Below are 17831 nucleotides of genomic sequence, written 5' to 3' on the forward strand. Positions count from 1 at the left end.
ATTGCCTGACACTTGTGTTGCACGAATATTACTTGCCACTTGTCAGCCCAAGCTTGGATATTGTCCAGGCCTTGCTGCATTCGGACATGGACTGCTTCAGTATCTGAGGAGTTGCAAGTGGTGCTGAACATCGTGCAATCATCAGCGAATATCCCCACTTCTGACCTTATTATGGAAGGAAGGTCATTGATGAAGTAGCTGAAGATGGTTGGGCCTAGGACACTACCCTGAGGAACTCCTGCAGTGACGTCCTAGAGCTGAGATGACTGACCTCCAATAATCACAACCATCTTCCTTTGTGCTAGGTATGACTCCAACCAGCAGAGTCTTCCCCCTGATTCCCATTGACTCCAGTTTTGCTAGGGCTCCTTGATGCCACACTCGGTCAAATGCTGCCTTGATGTCAAGGCCAGTCATTCTCACCTCACCTCGGGAGTTCAGTTCTTTTGTACCAAGGCTGTAATGAGGTCAGGAGCTGAATGGCCCTGGCAGAACCAAAACTGGGCATCATTAGGTTATTGCTAAGCAAGTGCCGCTTGATAGCATTGTTGATGACCCCATCCATTTCTTTACTGATGATCGAGAGTAGACTGATGGGGCGGTAATTGGCCAAGTTGGATTTGTCCTGCTTTTTGTGTACAGGACATACCTGGGCAATTTTCCACATAGCTGGGTAGATGCCAGTGTTGTAGCTGTGCTGGGACAGCTTGGCTAGGGCCGCGGCAAGTTCTGGAGCACAAATCTTCAGTGCTATTGCCGGAATATTAACCTTTGCAGTATCCAGTGCCTACAGCCGTTTCTTGATATCACATGGAGTGAATTGAATTGGCTGAAGAGTGGACTGGCATCTGTGATGCTGGGGACCTCTGGAGGAGGCAGAGATGGATCATCCACTCGGCACTTCTGGCTGAAGATTGTTGCGTATGCTTCAGCCTTATCTTTTGCACTGATGTTCTGGGCTCCTCCGTCATTGAGGATGGGGATATTTGTGGAGCCTCCTCCTCCAGTGAGTTGTTTAATTGTCCACCACCATTCATGACTGGATGTGGCAGGACTGCAGAGCTTAGACCTGATCTGTTGGTTGTGGGATTGCTTAGCTCTGTCTATCACTTGTTGCTTACGCTGTTTGGCACACAAGTAGTCCTGTGTCATAGCTTCACCAGGTTGACAGCTAATTTTTTGGTATGCCTTGTGCTACTCCTGGCATGCCCTCCTGCACTCTTCATTGAACCAAGGTTGATCACCTGGTTTGATTGTGATGGTAGTGAGGGATATGCCAGGCCATGAGGTTACAGATTGCGTTCGAGTACAATTCTGCTGCTGCTGTTGGCCCACAGCGCCTCATGGATGCCCAGACTTGAGTTGCTAGATCTGTTCGAAATCTATCCCATTTAGCACTGTGGTAGTGCCACAAAACACGATGCAGGGTATCCTCAATGTGAAAGCAGGATTTCATCTCCACAATGACTGTGCGGTGGTCACTCCTACTGTCACAGACAGGTGCATCTGCGGCAGGCAGGTTGGTGAGGATGAAGTCAAGTATGTTTTTCCCTCTTGTTGGTTCCCTCACCACCTGCTGCAGACCCCGCCTAGCAGCTATGTCATTTAGGACTCGGCCAGCTCGGTCAGTAGTGGTGCTACCGAGCCAAGTACATTCTGCGCCCTTGCCACCCTTAGTGCTTCCTCCAAGTGATGTTCAACATGGAGGAGCACTGATTCATCAGCTGAGGGAGGGCGGTACGTGGTAATCAGCAGGAGGTTTCCTTGCCCATGTTTGACCTGATGCCATGAGACTTCATGGGCTCCAGAGTTGATGTTGAGGACTCTCTGAGCAACTCCCTCCTGACTGTAAGGTATGATTCTGTGAGGATGACTATGTCAGGCTGTTGCTTGACTTGTCTGTGAGACAGCTCTCCCAATTTTGGCACTAGCCCCCAGATGTTAGGAAGGAGGACTTTACAGGGTCAACAGGGCTGAGATTGCCATTGTCGTTTCTGCTGCCCCGGTCATTGTTGGGTGGTCTTTTTTGTCAGTAGCGGTTTGTTACAACTGAGTGGCTTGCTAGGCCATTTCAGAGGGCATTTAAGAGTCAACCACATTGCTGTGGGCCTGGAGTTACATGTTGGCCAGGCCAGGTAAGGACGACAGATTTCCTTCCCTAAAGGACATTAGTGAACCAGATGGGTTGTTGCAACAATTGACAATGGTTTCATGGTCATCATTAGACATTTAATTCCAGATTTTTATTGAATTCAAATTCCACCATCTGCTGGGGCGGGATTCAAACTCAGGTCGCCAGAGCATTACCCCGGGTCTCTGGATTACTAGCCCAGCGACAATACCACTACACCATCACCTCCCCCTAAAAAAGCATATAGAATTCCAGACTTTATAAATAGAGGTGCAAAGTACAAAAGCAAGGGAGTTATGATGAATTTTTACAAAACTGGTTCGGCAACAAATGGAATGTTGAACCAACAGGAAGCATGTAAAGGCTTCTAGAGGGGGTGCAGGAGAAATTTACTGGAATGGCTCCAGGAATGGGAGACTTGAGTTATTTGGATAGATTGGAGAAGCTGCGGCCATTTTCCTTAGAGCTGAGAAGGTTGGAAGGAGATTTGATAGAGGCGTCCAAAATCATGAGGGATTTAGACAGACTAGAGAGAAACTTTTTCCATTTGCAGAAGAGAACCAGAGGACACAGATTTAAAGTTGCTAAGTTTGGGTTCCGTCAGGACTACTAGGCTCCAGGCCTTATGCCAGCCTTGGTCCAAACATGGACTAATGAGCTGAATTCAACAACATCAATTTGTATTTTAACATAATAAAATTTCCCAAGATGATTCACAGGAACATTATAAAACAAAATTCCTCACCGACCTACATAATGAGATATTAGAACAGATGACCAAAAACTTTGGACAAATAGATAAGTTTTAAGGGGTGTCTTAAAGAAGAAGGGGAAGTTGAGAGACGGAGAGGTTTAGGACAGGAATTCCAGTGGCACGGCCTAAGTGAGGTATGGTGCCAATGACTGCCCATGACTCAAGACAGCATTTGATATTTGATGAAGTGTGGCATCAAGGAGCCATCATAAATTTGAAGTCAGCAGAAATTAGGGGAATACTCTTCACTGGTTGGAGTTATACCCAGTTGTTGGAGGCCAATCATCTCAGCCCCAGGATATCGTTGCAGGAGTTCCTCAGGGCAGTGTCCTAGGCTCAACCATCTTCAGATACTTCATCAATGATGTTGCCTTCATCATAAGGTCCTAAGTGGGAATGTTTGCTGATGATTGCAGAGTTCAGTTCCATTTGCAATTTCTCACATAATGAAGCGTCTGTGTTCACACGCAGCAAGACTTGACAACATTCGGGCTTGGGTTGATAAATGGCAAATAACATTCAGGCTTGGGTTGATAAATAACAAGTAACATTTGCACTACATCAGAGCCAGACAATGAAATGAGTGAGTCTAACCACCTTCCCCTCAACATTCAACAAATTTACCATCGCCATCCTGGGAAGTCACCATTAAATGGACTAGCTACAAGAGCTGGTCAGAGGATTGGAATGCTGTTTTGAGGAACTCAGCTTCTGACTCCTCAGAGTCCGTCCAACATTCTGCAAGGTGTCAGCAGGTGCATCCAGCCTCTTGCCTGGACGACTGCAGCTTTAACAACACTCGAGGTCGACACTGTCCAGGACAAAGCAGCACACCTGATTGGCACCCCATCCACCACTTTAAACATTTGCTCCCTCCATCACCGACACAGTGCCAGCAGTGTACCCCATCAACAAAATCTATAAAATGCACTGCAGCAACTCCAAGGCTCCTTCGACAGCATCTGTCAAACCTGCAACCTCTACACCGAGAAGAATAAGGGCAGCTTCAAGTTCTCTTCCAAGTCACATGCCATCCTGCTTTGGAATGATTATCACTGGGTCAAAATCCTGGAACTCCCTCTCTAACAGCGCTGTGGGTGTAGTTACGCCATATAGACTGCAGCGCTTCAAGGAAGAGTCTCACCAGCACCTTCTCAAGCACAATTAGAGATGAGCAATAAATGATGGCCTTGCCTGTGCTACTCACAGTACATCAGCAACACAGAGCAACATTGGACTGGATTGTAGATTAGCTGAACTGTGTCGCTTGTCAGACAAACGGTGCTGGGGGGGGGGGGGGGGGGGAACAGACACACAAAAAGGATGATATTTATTGCAACTCTTCCTGGTCACCTCACTTGGCCAGTTCCAAACATGAAAATACTAAGGAAATGAATTACTCATGAATCACTTGATATTCGAGAAACTACAAAGGCAAGGCTATTTATAACAAGCACCTAAATTGAAGAGATCACAGTCAATATAGTATGTTATTTAAAAGCAAAAAACTGCGGATGCTGGAAATCTGAAATAAAAACAAAAATACCTGGAAAAACTCAGCGGAGAGGAATACAGTTAACGTTTCGAGTCCGTATGACTCTCGTTCTAGTATGTTATTTAATTTGGTCTGACTCCATTGCAGCACACCTGAAAATGTGGTCTTCGTGACATCACACTTCCACTTGGTTCATTAGCCTGAATGACCAGCTCTCAAAGTTATGATGACACAAAAGAGGACAGTGTCAGTGAAATTTTCCATCCATTGGAAACCCTGGCAGATTTTTCCTTACCAAACCAGGGACAGAAGCTAACTGTGGTACTTCTACTGTCAAGACATTCGATTAGCATTAAACTCAGAGACCAGAGCCAAGTTGAGACAGTATGGCTCACTGAGGAAAGGCCACTCCTGACTCTTTGAATTTAATCCTTTAATGTAAATTCTTTTAGCAACTCAAAATAACCAAAAAGCACGAATGAAATGAGAACGTACGTATGTATACGTGTGAATGTGTGTGTGAGACAGCGCGCGAGAGAGCATGCAAAACAGAGAATACAGTAAATTGATCTGGCCCATCAGAGACTTGAGAGTACCATTTCTAATTTTTTTCCTCATACAAGAGTGTCAAAGTGCTGATTCAGAAAGAGCAGCGAAGACAGAGGATTCTTCAGGGAAGAATGAAGAACAACAATGGTATTTATTAACAGGCACACTGCCCAAAGACGGATCAGTTAATTTTCTCCCTTTCTTTCTGGAGCCACACACAGCCCAAAGTGCAAGCAATAGACATACAGTATCAAGGCATTCACCGCAGCATTCACCCAAGTTTCTTCTTCCATTTTGCCCCCTCCTGCTGGCATAACTAAAATCAGCAACTTTCAGGAAATCACAGGAGCCAGTAAGAGTACAAGCACACCTAAGTTCCAGTTATCCACCACATTCACCCACCTTGCAATATGTGGAATCGTGAACTTGTGTTTCTGAAAGGAGGGCTGAATTCTGCACATTGGTGCATCACCAGATTTCAAAGCATCCATGGGTTAATGAGAGGGTGACACTTTACTAATATCTCAAGAAAAGCAAGAAAGTCTACCCTATAGAAACCGTACTACAGCCAAGCATGTCACACCAAGATTCAGGCCAGGTTCCAAAACTGTTTGTATATTTTTGGAATAATTAGTACAAGTAATTTTGTCTTTAGAGTCATTACTGCAGACTGAATCAGAAGTTTAAGAACAGTGAACCACAACCACATCAATTATGAAGGAATCTGGTTTCTTCCAAGCTAAATAATGCCAAAGCCCTTATCAGAACTTAGTTACTAAATCAAGTACTGTGCAAAGCAGTTGAAGCAAATCACCTCCCACTCACTCCCATGATAGGGAAAACAGATTATCCACCTTGTGCAGTCTTCATTCTTTGGATTGGTATCCTTCAATTATTGGCCAAGGATTTTGTGATGTTTGTTCAGATCAGGTTCAGACTGAAATAAATTGTTCCAGTCAGGACAGACACAATAATAATTTGGGCTTTTTAAGCAGATGGCTGCATTCCTGAAGTTTTTTTTTTAACAAGGTGTCCAAATCAAAAAAAAAATGCAGTTTCCCAATTTCTTTCGCCTCTTGACCATTTTTTAGCTGTTTTTGAAAGGAACGTGTCTTTGCAAACAAACTCTATGCCTCTTCTCTTGAGCACCTTTCAGTCCTGTATAATTCAGCACTCCCCTACTTCAACTCATGTTCAGCATTAAGACTTAGCTTCAATTTGAAGCTTTGTGCACTAGGCACAGATTTGGTGTTTTGTCAGAGTTAAAATGAAAAAAAAATCAACAAAGAGAAAATATTGCTTTTAGTTTATCTTTTATACTTCAAAATAAAAATCTCCACCCCGATTCAGCTACAATAATACAAACATGCGAATTAGCTGCATAAGTTGGCCACTTGGTCCCTCAAGCCCGCTCCACCATTCAATAAGATCATGGCTAATCTAATTTTAACCTCAACTCCACATTCCTGTTTACCCCGATAACCTTTCACCCCTTGCTTATCAAGAATCTATCTACCTCTACCTTAAAGATATTCAAAGACTCTGCCTCAACCACCTTTTGCGAAAGAGTTCTAAAGACTCACAACTCTCAGAAAAAATTCTCCAATCTCTGTCTTAAATGGGCGAGCCCTTATTTTTAAACAGTGACCCTTAGTTCTAGATTCTCCCACAAGAGGAAACACTCTCCACATCCACCCTGTCAAGACCCCTCAGGATAATAATAACACATCAGAAACCGGGTTTTTTTGGTGTGGTGGGAGGGAAAAAGATGGTGGGGTTTGAGAAGGAATGTGATATCTTTTAAACAACCTGTGTTTAGTTCAAAGCTGTTTACATAACGGAACACAGCACATTAATCATCATGTGTGACCGGCGATACAGGTGGCATTCTGCTCTCAACATCTACATAGACAGAAGTTTTCTTCTCATTAATAGAGTTTTGAATATACCTACATGAGCCAGTATGATCATACAGAATTGCCTAAACACAGCCTCTCATACGACAAAATGGTTCGGAAGTGAGCTTCAACTCAGAAGACTCAAGTCTGTGGGTTTGTGAATAACTCAGTGAAGCTCATCGCTTTCACACAAGCGTTGAAGACCTGTGGTTTCAGCTCAGTTGTCTCCAAGCTGCTGGCTTTTCACACTGCAATTCTGGTACCTTACATAATGTACAAGTCAAAATTTATGATAATGGAAAAAAAAAGTGACGAGTAGAATAAGTTCTCTTCTAATTAAGGGAAGTGGGTGCATGAAACAGAGAGGCATTGGCTTCCTGTTTGTAACTTTTAAATATATTTGGCATTATCAGAGAGGGTGGGTGGAAATAGCATGCAAAGAACCACTTATAAAATTAGGTTAAAAAGAGATTACAAAAATATTCAAAGAATTAATAATGTGGCTGAATGAGAAAACTCATCTCAATTTAAAAACATAGACTGGGTACACACTTCCTTTCAACAAGAATGTGAATGGTTCTTCTGGCTACGGCTACTCACCATTGGTAATACTTGCCATTTACCTACTTCCAGCTGGGAGAGCACCAAGCCTCAATCACAGATGATCACAGCACTATGATTAGACATGCAAGTAGTGGCTGTCCACATGTAGGCTAGGAGACAGGTGCTGTGGTATGCTGGTATTTCCATTTCCTCCTCCAAAAGTAGTGGCATGCCTTTGCACTGGACCAAATCAGCAGATTTTCCAGGTGCAAGTCATTTTCTCAAATTAGAGGGCAAAGTTGGCCAGGTACCCTTGGACCCCTGATTCATTTCACCTCATGCACTGAAGTCCAGGGTGCTCCTACTTTTGTAAGTAGGCTGCCCCTTTAATATGCATCCCCATCTGCACACTTTACATTTTCAGTATCTCCCATTTAATAATGAGGTGGTCTTGTGGCGCAGTGGGTAGCATCCCTGCCTTTGAACCAGAAGCTCCAGGTTCAAGCCCCACCTCAGGACTTGATGGCCAAGGAAGGTGCATTCGTAACATGGCCAAACAGGTTGATAATCCACCTGCAAATCAAACCCAACACAAGCCAATGGCAGGCGGTAAGAGCAGGAGAGGTTCCTGGTCAGCTATGTGGAAAGAAAGTTGGAGCCTCTACCATCATTGTCCATAGCTCCAGACTACAAAATGTAAAAATGCATGTTGCCACAGCAACTCAGACTCTGAGTGAACAGCAACATTTCATGAAATGAATAATCACAATAAGTTGCTTGTGTGATGGTCATCCATTAGCCTTTTCAATGATTATACAGAGAATTCCTTGATGTCCTCACCACTCCCCCTCTCTGCAATCTCCTCCAGCCGTACAACCTTCAGAGATATCTGCACTCCTACAATTCTCACCTCTGAAGCATCCCTGATCTTAATGGTGCCTTCAGCTGGCAAGACTCTTAAGCTCTGGAATTCCCTCCCTAAACTCTGCCTCCATTTCCTCTTTAAGCCACTCTTTACAGCCTACCTCTTTGACCAAGCTTTTGGTTATAAAAAGGAAAGAAAAGGAAATCTTGTATTATATAGCACTTTTCACAATCACTGGGCATCTCAAAGTGCTTTACAGCCAAAGAAGTACTTTTTGAAGCGTTGTCATCATCATTGTAAGGTAGGAAACCCAGCAGCCAATATGCATCAAACTCTCACAAGCAGCAATGTGTTAATGACCACTGAGGGGCCAAATGGTCTACTTGTGCGAATTCTCAGTTCGCGATCAGATGATGATCTGTTTTTGTGACATTGATTGAGGGATAAATATTGGCCAGGACACTGGGGATAACTCCCCTGCTCTTCTTCAAAATAGTGCCATGGGTCCTTTTACGTCCACTGCAGCAGGCAGATGGGGACTTGGTTTAAAGTCATCATCACTAGCAGTGCAGCATTCCCTCAGTACCACACTAGAGTATTAGCCTTGATTTTTGTGCTCCAGCCCTGGAATGGGCTTGAATCCATATCTTATGACTCAGAGGCAAGAGAGCTGAGCAACAGCTGACAAATCATTTGCCCTAATATTTCCTTATGTGGCTTGATATATTTTGTTTGTCAATGCTCCTGTGAAGTGCCTTGGGATGCTTTACTATGTTAAACGTGCTATATAAATGCAAGTTGTTGAGATTGGGAATCTGAATCATTATCCCAAGAATCGTATTTTAAAAGAAATTCTTCAGGGCGTGGGCATCAAAGGCAAGGCCAGTATTAACTGCCTATCCCTAATGGTCCATGAGAAGATGGTGGTGAGCCCTTTTCTTGAACTCCTGCATTCTGTGTAATGAAGGTACACCCATAATACTGCTGTTAACTAGCGAGTTTCAGGATTTTGACCAAGTGACGATACGATGAAGGGCCAGGGGTATATTCCTAAGTTGGATGGTGTATGATTTAGAGAACTTGGGAGATGATGCAATTCACTGAGGGAAGGACAAGGGCAGCTGGTGCATGGGAAGATCAAGTTGTAATAGCCCACCTACATAAGTTGACTGAACTTACTGAGAAGTACTGTGAAGTAAATTAAACCAGGAACCACTACTGGAGACCCAGCGGCAACATTCTATACAAATAAGTAGTTATGAATCAATGTCCATGGCAACATTTTATATACAAACTACTTTACCATTACTTATGAAAAGTAATGGCCCAAGTCAGGACACGTCGAGTATTGTGCAACAGTTCAAAGCTTTTATTAAGTGCTAATCCATTAAGTAGCTGAACTACAATAAGACTGTGGACAGGATTGGTGGAAGAAGAGGCATAAGAGTGACTGGAGTTATAAGTAAGGAGTCAGGCAGCAAGGTCTTGGTTTCTGACAATGTGTTATCCATGCCAAGTAAACCTGGGTTTGGGTAAGTTAGAACTAAGGCTTGGTTGTACAATTATTTTGTCAGCCCTGGCATTACTACCAGTACCATAGAACCAAACACTACCAAACAGGGCATGTAGTACAGGATATCCACCATAACACCACAGCATCCTCATTTCCGTAGCCATGCATCACACAAGCTATTTTGGAGGACTTGTTTGTTGTTCTAAAAGGAAATTAATTGTAATTGCACCACTAACCGATACAGATCCTCAAGAGCTCTCGCAGAAGCTTCATGGTTTAATTTCATGACTTAACTGTGCCAGTGTCTTAAAAATACCACTTACACACTTTATTATACATTATCTGCAAAGGATTTTCTGTTTCTTTTTAAAAACAAGTTTCAAATGGCAATTAGAGATTTATAAAGCTAATCTGTGGTGATCTCTATATAAATGCAAGTCACTTGTGTATTTAGACATACTGCTAGAATTGGCTTAAAGGAATGGAGCTTCTTCATTGCAAACATAAATGGAGGAATTTGTTTGCTGCTTAGTATGGTTTTGTATTGGTCAAGGTAATCTTTATATAGCATATTCCCTTGCAAACAAAACCACATGAGCATCATATTACAGCAACAATTTATTTCCCTGTTGAAAGCGCAGATTCAGCCGAAGTAAACCACTGCTCACAATCTACATAGAAACAACCCAAGATTACAATGCTTAAAATTATTGGGCACAATTCTAAATGCATTTCAAGTACTTAAAACACATTGACTTCTTCATTTTCACAATGCCGCAAGTTCACTTTCTAAGCAATGGATAGAATTTTGAGATTTGTTTGTCATTTATGTAGATCAACAGCAGCAACTCCAGCAGCAATCCTCAAGGTACACCACTGAGTACATCTCCCCATCTGAACATCACCCCTTCTGCCAGTACCCACTGCTTCCTATCTCTGAGCTAATTTCATATTCACCTCTAACTCAAAACCTAGGATACACATTGTCTTGAGCTTGTGTACAGTAGTAGCCTTTTTAGATGGCACTCAAAAACTTTCTGGAATTCAAGGTACACTTTTTTTTATTCATTCACAGGATGTGGGGTTCGCTGGCTGGGCCAGCATTTATTGCCCATCCCTAGTTGCCCTTGAGAAGGTGGTAGTGAACTGCCTTCTTGAACCGCTGCAGTCTATGTGGTGTAGGTACACTCACAGTGCTGTTGAGAAGAGAGTTCCAGGATTTTGACCCAGCGATCTATGAAGGAACGGCGATATATTTCCAAGTCAGGATGGTGAGCTACTTGGAGGGCAACTTACAGGTGGTGGTGTTCCCATCAATCTGCTGCCAATGTCCTTCTAGATGGTAGTGGTCATGGGTTTGGAAGGTGCTGTTGAAGGAGCCTTGGTGAATTTCTGCAGTGCATCTTGTAGATGGTACACACTGCTGCTACTGTGCATCAGAGGTGGAGGGAGCGAATGTTTGCAGATGCGGTGCCAATCAAGTGGGCTGCTTTGTCCTGGATGGTGTCAAGTTTCTTGAGTGTTGTGGGAGTTGCACTTATCCAGGCAAGTGGGGAGTATTCCATCACACCTCTGACTTGTGCCTTGTAGATGGTGGACAGGCTTCAGGGAGTCAGGTGGTGAGTTACATGTCGCACGATTCCTAGCCTCTGACCTGCTCTTGTAGCCACAGTATTTGTATGGCTAGTCCAGTTCAGTTTCTGGTCAATAGTAACACCCAGGATGTTGATAGTGGGGAATTCAGCAATGGTAATGCCATTGAACGTCAAGGGGTGATGGTTAGATTCTCTCTTGTTGGAGGTAGTTATTGCCAGAACTTGTGTTGCGCCAATGTTATTTGTCACTTGTCAGCCCAAGCCTGAATATTGTCCAGGTGTTGCTGCATTTGGACATGGACTGTTTCAGTACCTGAGTCGTTGCGAATGGTGCTGAGCATTGTGCAATCATCAGCGAACATCCCCACTTCTGACCTTATGATGGAAGGAAGGTTACTGATGAAGCAGCTGAAGACGGTTAGGCCGAGGACACTACCCTGAGGAACTCCTGCATTATATCCTGGAGCTGAGACGACTGACCTCCAACAACCACAACCATCTTCCATTGTGCTAAGTATGACTCCGACCAGCAGAGAGTTTTCCCCAATTCCCATTGACTCCAGTTTTGCTAGGGCTCCTTGATGCCACACACCGTCAAATGCGGCCTTGATGTCAAGGGCACTCACTCTCACCTCACGAGTTCAGCTCTTTTGTCCATGTTTGAATCAAGGCTGTAATGATGTCAGCTCTGGGTGTCGGTGAGCAGGTTATTGCTAAGCAAGTGCTTGATAGCACTGTTGATGACCCCTTCCATTACTTTACTGATGATCGAGAGTAGACTGATGGGGCAGTAATTGGCCAGGTTCGATTTGTCCTGCTTTTTGTGTACAGGACATACCTGGGCAATTTTCCACATAGCCGAGCAGATGCCAGTGTTGTAGCTGTACTGGAACCGCTTGGCTAGGGGTATGGCAAGTTCTGGGGCACAAGTCTTCAGTACTATTGCCGGAATATTGTCAGGGCCCATAGCCTTTGCAGTATCCAGTGCCTTCAGCTGTTTCTTGATATCACATGGAATAAACCAAATTGGCTGAAGACTGGCATCCGTGACGTTGGGGGCCTCCAGAGGAGGCAAGCTGGATCATCCACTCGTCACTTTCTGGCTGAAGATTGTAGCAAATCCTTCAGCCTTATCTTTTAACGTGCTGGGTTCCTCCATCATTGAAGATGGGGATATTTGTGGAGCCTCCTCCTCCAGTGAGTTGTTTAATTGGCCAACACCATTCATGACTGAATGTGGCAGGACTGCAGAGCTTAGATTTGGTCTGTTGGATCGCTTAGCTCTGTTGATCACTTGCTGCTTATACTGTTTGGCACGCAAGTAGTCCTGTTTTATAGCTTCACCAGGTTTTCACCTCATTTTTAGGTATGCCTGGTACTGCTCCTGTCATGCCCTCCTGCACTCTTCATTGAACCAAGGTTGATCCCCTGGCTTAATGGTAATGGTAGAGTGGGGGATATGCTGGGCCATGAGGTTACAGGTTGTGTTCGAGTACAATTCTGCTGCTGCTGATGGCCCACAGCGCCTAATGGATGCCCAGTCTTGAGTTGCTAGATCTGTTCGAAATTAGCACTCATTTAGCACTGTGGTAGTATCACATAACATAATGTAGGGTATCTTCAATATGAAGGCGTGACTTCATCTCCACAAAGGCAGTGCGGTGGTCACTCCTACCGAGACTGTCATGGCAGGCATGGCCTGTGGCAGGCAGGTTGGTGAGGATGAGATCAAGTATATTTTTCTTTCTTGCCTCTTGCCGCAGAGCCAGTCTAGCAGCTATGTCCTTTAGGACTCATTCAGTAGTGGTGCTACCGAACCACTATTGGTGGTGATGAGCATTGAGGTCTCTGATTCATCAGCTGAGGGAAGGCAGTAAGTGGTAATCAGCAGGAGGTTTCCTTGCCCACGTTTGACCTGATGCCATGAGACTTCATGGGGTCCAGTGTCAATATTGTACAGTCAACTCCCTCCTGACTGTGCCGTCATATCCAGGGATGGTGTCTGGGACATTATCTGTAAGGTATGATTCCGTGAGGATGACTATGTCTGTGAAACAGCTCTCCCAATTTTGGCCACTTCAGATGGCATTTAAGAGTCAACCACATTGTGTGTCTAGAGACCTGGTAAGGACGACAGATGGGTTTTTACAATTGACAATGGTTTCATGGTCATTATAGGTTTTTAATTCCAATGTTTATTGAATTCAAATTCCACCATCTGCCATGGAGGGATTTGAACCCGGGTCCCCAGAGTATTACCCTGGGTCTCTGGATTATTAGTCCAGCAACAATACCACTACGCCATCACCTTCCCCTGTAGGGCTTTCCAGCATCCGCTTGGCACTTCCTGCACATAATGGAAAGCAAAGAAGAATAGGGGAACAGTTAAGTCTCTACAATATGGAAAAGGATGGAGAGAAAGACAGGGGAAGAAATGAAAACTGTGAAAAGACATCTGAGCTACTCCAGGCTCTAAACTACCAGTGAATAACACTTTGGAAGATCTACTTGTTAGTATTCAAACTCTACAAGCACTTTGCTTTAGGCAGGCTGATGTGAGGCTTTGATAGATTCAGTTTGCAACCAGCTTTCCTATTACAGTGCTTAAAATTAACACCAGCCACTTTGACCAAAATTAATAATGGACGGAATAGGAGATGGACTACTGAATCTATTTCACCTCCCTCCTCCTTTACTTTCTCAACTTAGATGCGCAGGAAGCATCTTTTGAAGGCAGTTTACAAAATGTATAAGCTTTAGCGTTGTCAGTTTGGTGACATATAATCGATAATGTTCAAAATCACCAGAATCCATTAAGATCAGAAGTTGTTGAGTGGCACGATGACTCTGAAATCTTGATTTTGACCGTTGCTATTAGAAATTTGCTATATAATATCAGGGCGGAGGTAATTTTCTCATTTTTAAATTTACTTATTCCAGGCCTGAACCCAGGTCCTTAACACTGTGGGGTGTAGTCACATTGTGTGTTGCTTTACTGTGGATTAACAGATCAATTGGTTCCTAACCACTAGCACATACCTGACTCATTTTGAAGAAGTCCAAGGTAGGCCTTGTCCATCGGACATCCTCATCATGCCTCCGTTTTACACCACACTTGCGTTCGTTTAAGTCGCAGGGCTGGGAATGACTCCGTAACAGGCCCTGCTGCCGTCGGTTCATCTCTGGAGTGGAGGAGGGTGTGCTTTTGGCTGACAGCAGACATCTTGCTGCCTCCCGAATGTGCACCGGTGAGAGCGAGAAGCGCCTTTGAGGGATGAACGTGCATTGCTCAGGCAAAATGCACTGCACGCCCAAAAAAGTTCTCTCACCAATATCTGTGGAATGGTTGTTTGGCGACAGCATCCATGGCAATGGGGATTCGGGAGATGTCGTGAGACTGGAAAATGTGAAGCTGCTGGTGTTTGAATAATGGCCGGAGTTGGGAAGCTGCTGGAGGCCAAGGCTGGTGGGGCGCTGAGTCGAGTTACCGAGCTGTGCACTTGCATTACCACCACTGTTGCAGCGCCGTTTAACAGGAGTCCACACCTTGGAGCCCACTGGCTTCCACAGAGACCTGCAACGTGACAGATCTTCTGGCACAGAGAGTGATCGACAGTGCCTTTTGGTGGGTGGATCTGGCAGTGAGGCAAAACTCTCAGAGAACTGCAAGTCACTTAAATTCCCCACCGACGTGCTCGTCACATGACCCATCCATGTACTTGTTGTCTGACCTGTCCACAAGGATTTGTTCTGACTGGAGGAGTTGATGCTGTTTAGGTTGTAGCTTGTGAGTGAAGGGAAACCCATATTCATTGGTAATTCAGCATTTGAAGTGTCAAATACATTCCACTTCCTTTCTTCTGCAAAGGCATAGAGAAGGAAAAGACATTCAGTAATACAAATATAGCATTAAAGCATCAAAAAAACATTTCAGCATTGACTTCTCCTGAAGACTTAGTGGGCTAATGTTTCCATGGGAGTTGCATCAATAAAAGATGACCAAGTTGAATCACATCATGATCAAACATCCATATTGCTGGGCAAGGATCACTGGACAGCAGTTGGGAGCAGAAACCGAAGCTAAGTTTTCCTTTACCCAACACTGTGACCAACTGTAGCATCTCAACTACTTTTCCAGTTGAACTCAGTTCATGCAGCTTGGACTGGGAAAAGAACCTGGAGCCACATTGTCTGTTTGACTTACTGTGTACAAACTGGATGAGAGTGGTTGAGGGAGCATTTTAATTCACCTCTCACCATCATCCTCCCCCCTCTCCCATTTTCCTGGACTGCCCAGCAAAGATCAACTTTCAGGAAATTAACATAGCACTAATAAATTGTGCTGAAAACATAACTGCAGTAAGTTTTGGAAGAATGTGTAAGCATGTTTTGTAACTAAGCTAGGAAATTAATATGAAACATTACAGTGATAGCCATGTAGCAATAGCAATTGATAATCAAACAGTCCTCCCACTGAAATGATGTAGTCATGCAGAAGGGAATCGTTGTGTTTGAGAATTTGGTCAGTGCGTTGACTTTGATAACTAAGTGAATGGTAGGAAATGAGTAAGGTGGCTGGGAGTGAATGGTATCATCGGGGGAAGTGGTCGCCAGTAGGATGGCCACTGACAGAGCTCAAGAATACTATTATAAATAAAGTGTCGGAAACACACCAGTCACATGACTGATGCAAGCTCAGGCAATTCAAAATTTTTTTAAAAAACTACAAATCCAACTACTGAGAAGTTTCGGTAAATTGCAGTGTTGGGCTATAGATCAGTTAGAGAGTGTATTAATTTTCTACGTTGGGGTATTTTTGGGGGACTTAATGTCCAATAGAGGTACCATGCAGTTGCAAAGTTCTCTTTACCCTAAACCAGTCTATCTATGGAGGTAGCGAATTAAAGCCAGTTGTCGTCCCAGGTTAAATTCTCTAGGACAAAACATGGTTGGCATCCTACAACCCAAATCTGTGTGCCTTGGGTTCCCCTTCTGTGCTGACCGCCCTTGTTGTCCTGACTTGCTGCCTTGCTCTTCAGCATCGAGGGAGCATGCAGCTCGTCATCATGGAGAGTCCACGTTCAGGATATTATGCAGGTCAGACAGGGGGCTGGGATTGGAATGGCAGCCGGTGAGGCAAGCTCACTGCTTGTGGGCCAGTAACAAGGTCCAGGACCAAGTGTCCATGGATCTGGGCATTGGTAGCGATCCAAGAATAAAAATACCAGGCATAAAGGCATCCAGTACTGGGCAGGGGACAGACCAACTGAAAACCAGACCAATGGCCACCCTGGTTGCCAGGTGCCATAGAAATTGACTTTCAAATCGACTCCACTCTTTCTCCAGCAGCCATCACCACTGTGTGCAGGAACATGACAGATTGGGGAGCTGAGTTATGTATTTGGCAGGGGGGGGGGGGGGGGGGGGGGGGTGGGGTTCTCTTAAATATCTTCACCATTCTGCCAACCTGGCCGTGGCATCCTGTATGGATGGATGGGAGGGCAAGGTAACAGAACAGATGAAAGAAAAGTAGCAATCATTCATGAACAATCCACAGCATCTCAACAGAGAATAAGCCCACCCATGGAATTTTAAGACAGCAAATTTGATTGCATTGCAGAAACATGTTTTATGATATCCTAACTGATTTTAAAAATGCAAAGGAAAATGCATATTTATGGCAAGAGGACAAAATTAGAGAATTATTTCATTGTTTGTAGATATTGAAAGGAAACAAACAACAAACCACAGGTTGTGAAACACAATATCTGTTTTCTGTGCTGTGTCATTTGTGCAGGAACCTCAGCTGATATGTAGGATGCCCACAAGTGGCCTCTTCCCACTAGAACACTTGCTCTGAAGAGCACTGTCTTACAGCACTGCTGTCTGAAAATAATTTTCACCCCAAACTATTCTTGGCCTTTAACTTACAAAGGGAAACAGGTTATAATGCATCAAACTGCTTGCTCCCTCCAATGCAATTAGCCTCTAAGCTCACAAATATAAAATAACTAGGATTTCTTCTCCCGATGGCTAAACAGGGAATCTCATTGGAAACTGGATTCATGTGGACATCTGACAAGGGCAGGGTTGGACTCTTGTGATGCCACTGTGGTTAAAAAGCTCACAAACACTTCACATATGAAGACTGACCACTTGGGTGAGGTACTGGTGGGTGCTGACTGCCTGTGGAGCCAAATCCCAATAAGTTGTCAGTGGCTTCAAGAAAGGAGAGAAGAAAACCAAAGCAGATTCATTTTTGAATAAAGACACTTTGGCCTGCAGGAAGCTAATCCTCATTTAGTCCCATTGACGACAACCACTTAGTGATGAATTGGTTAATAAATGTCAGCTAATCTCAACACACCCAATTTGGAAGTGCTCCAATGCCAAATATATGCATGAAGGTTGGGACTGATTTGTGATCAATGCTATGGGAAAGTATTCACTGCCACCATCTTATGTTTCAAAGCTTCCAATGACATTTG

At 44.1% G+C, this 17831-nt stretch overlaps 1 protein-coding gene across 2 annotated transcripts in view; it reads right to left on the reverse strand.

Moving 5' to 3' along the window:
* The window catches only part of LOC144685740 (protein FAM53A-like), an 83253-nt gene that overhangs the window by 37485 nt on the left and 27937 nt on the right, over positions 1-17831 (reverse strand). For both annotated transcript variants that reach the window (XM_078550570.1, XM_078550569.1), the window contains one exon: positions 14383-15203. In XM_078550570.1, the coding sequence (XP_078406696.1) occupies positions 14383-15156 (774 nt within the window). In that variant the 5' untranslated portion in view covers positions 15157-15203. The remainder of the gene's footprint in view (positions 1-14382; positions 15204-17831) is intronic.

The sequence above is a fragment of the Cetorhinus maximus genome, chromosome 10 (assembly GCF_964194155.1).
Source record: "Cetorhinus maximus chromosome 10, sCetMax3.hap1.1, whole genome shotgun sequence".
Classification (NCBI taxonomy): Eukaryota; Metazoa; Chordata; class Chondrichthyes; order Lamniformes; family Cetorhinidae; genus Cetorhinus; species Cetorhinus maximus.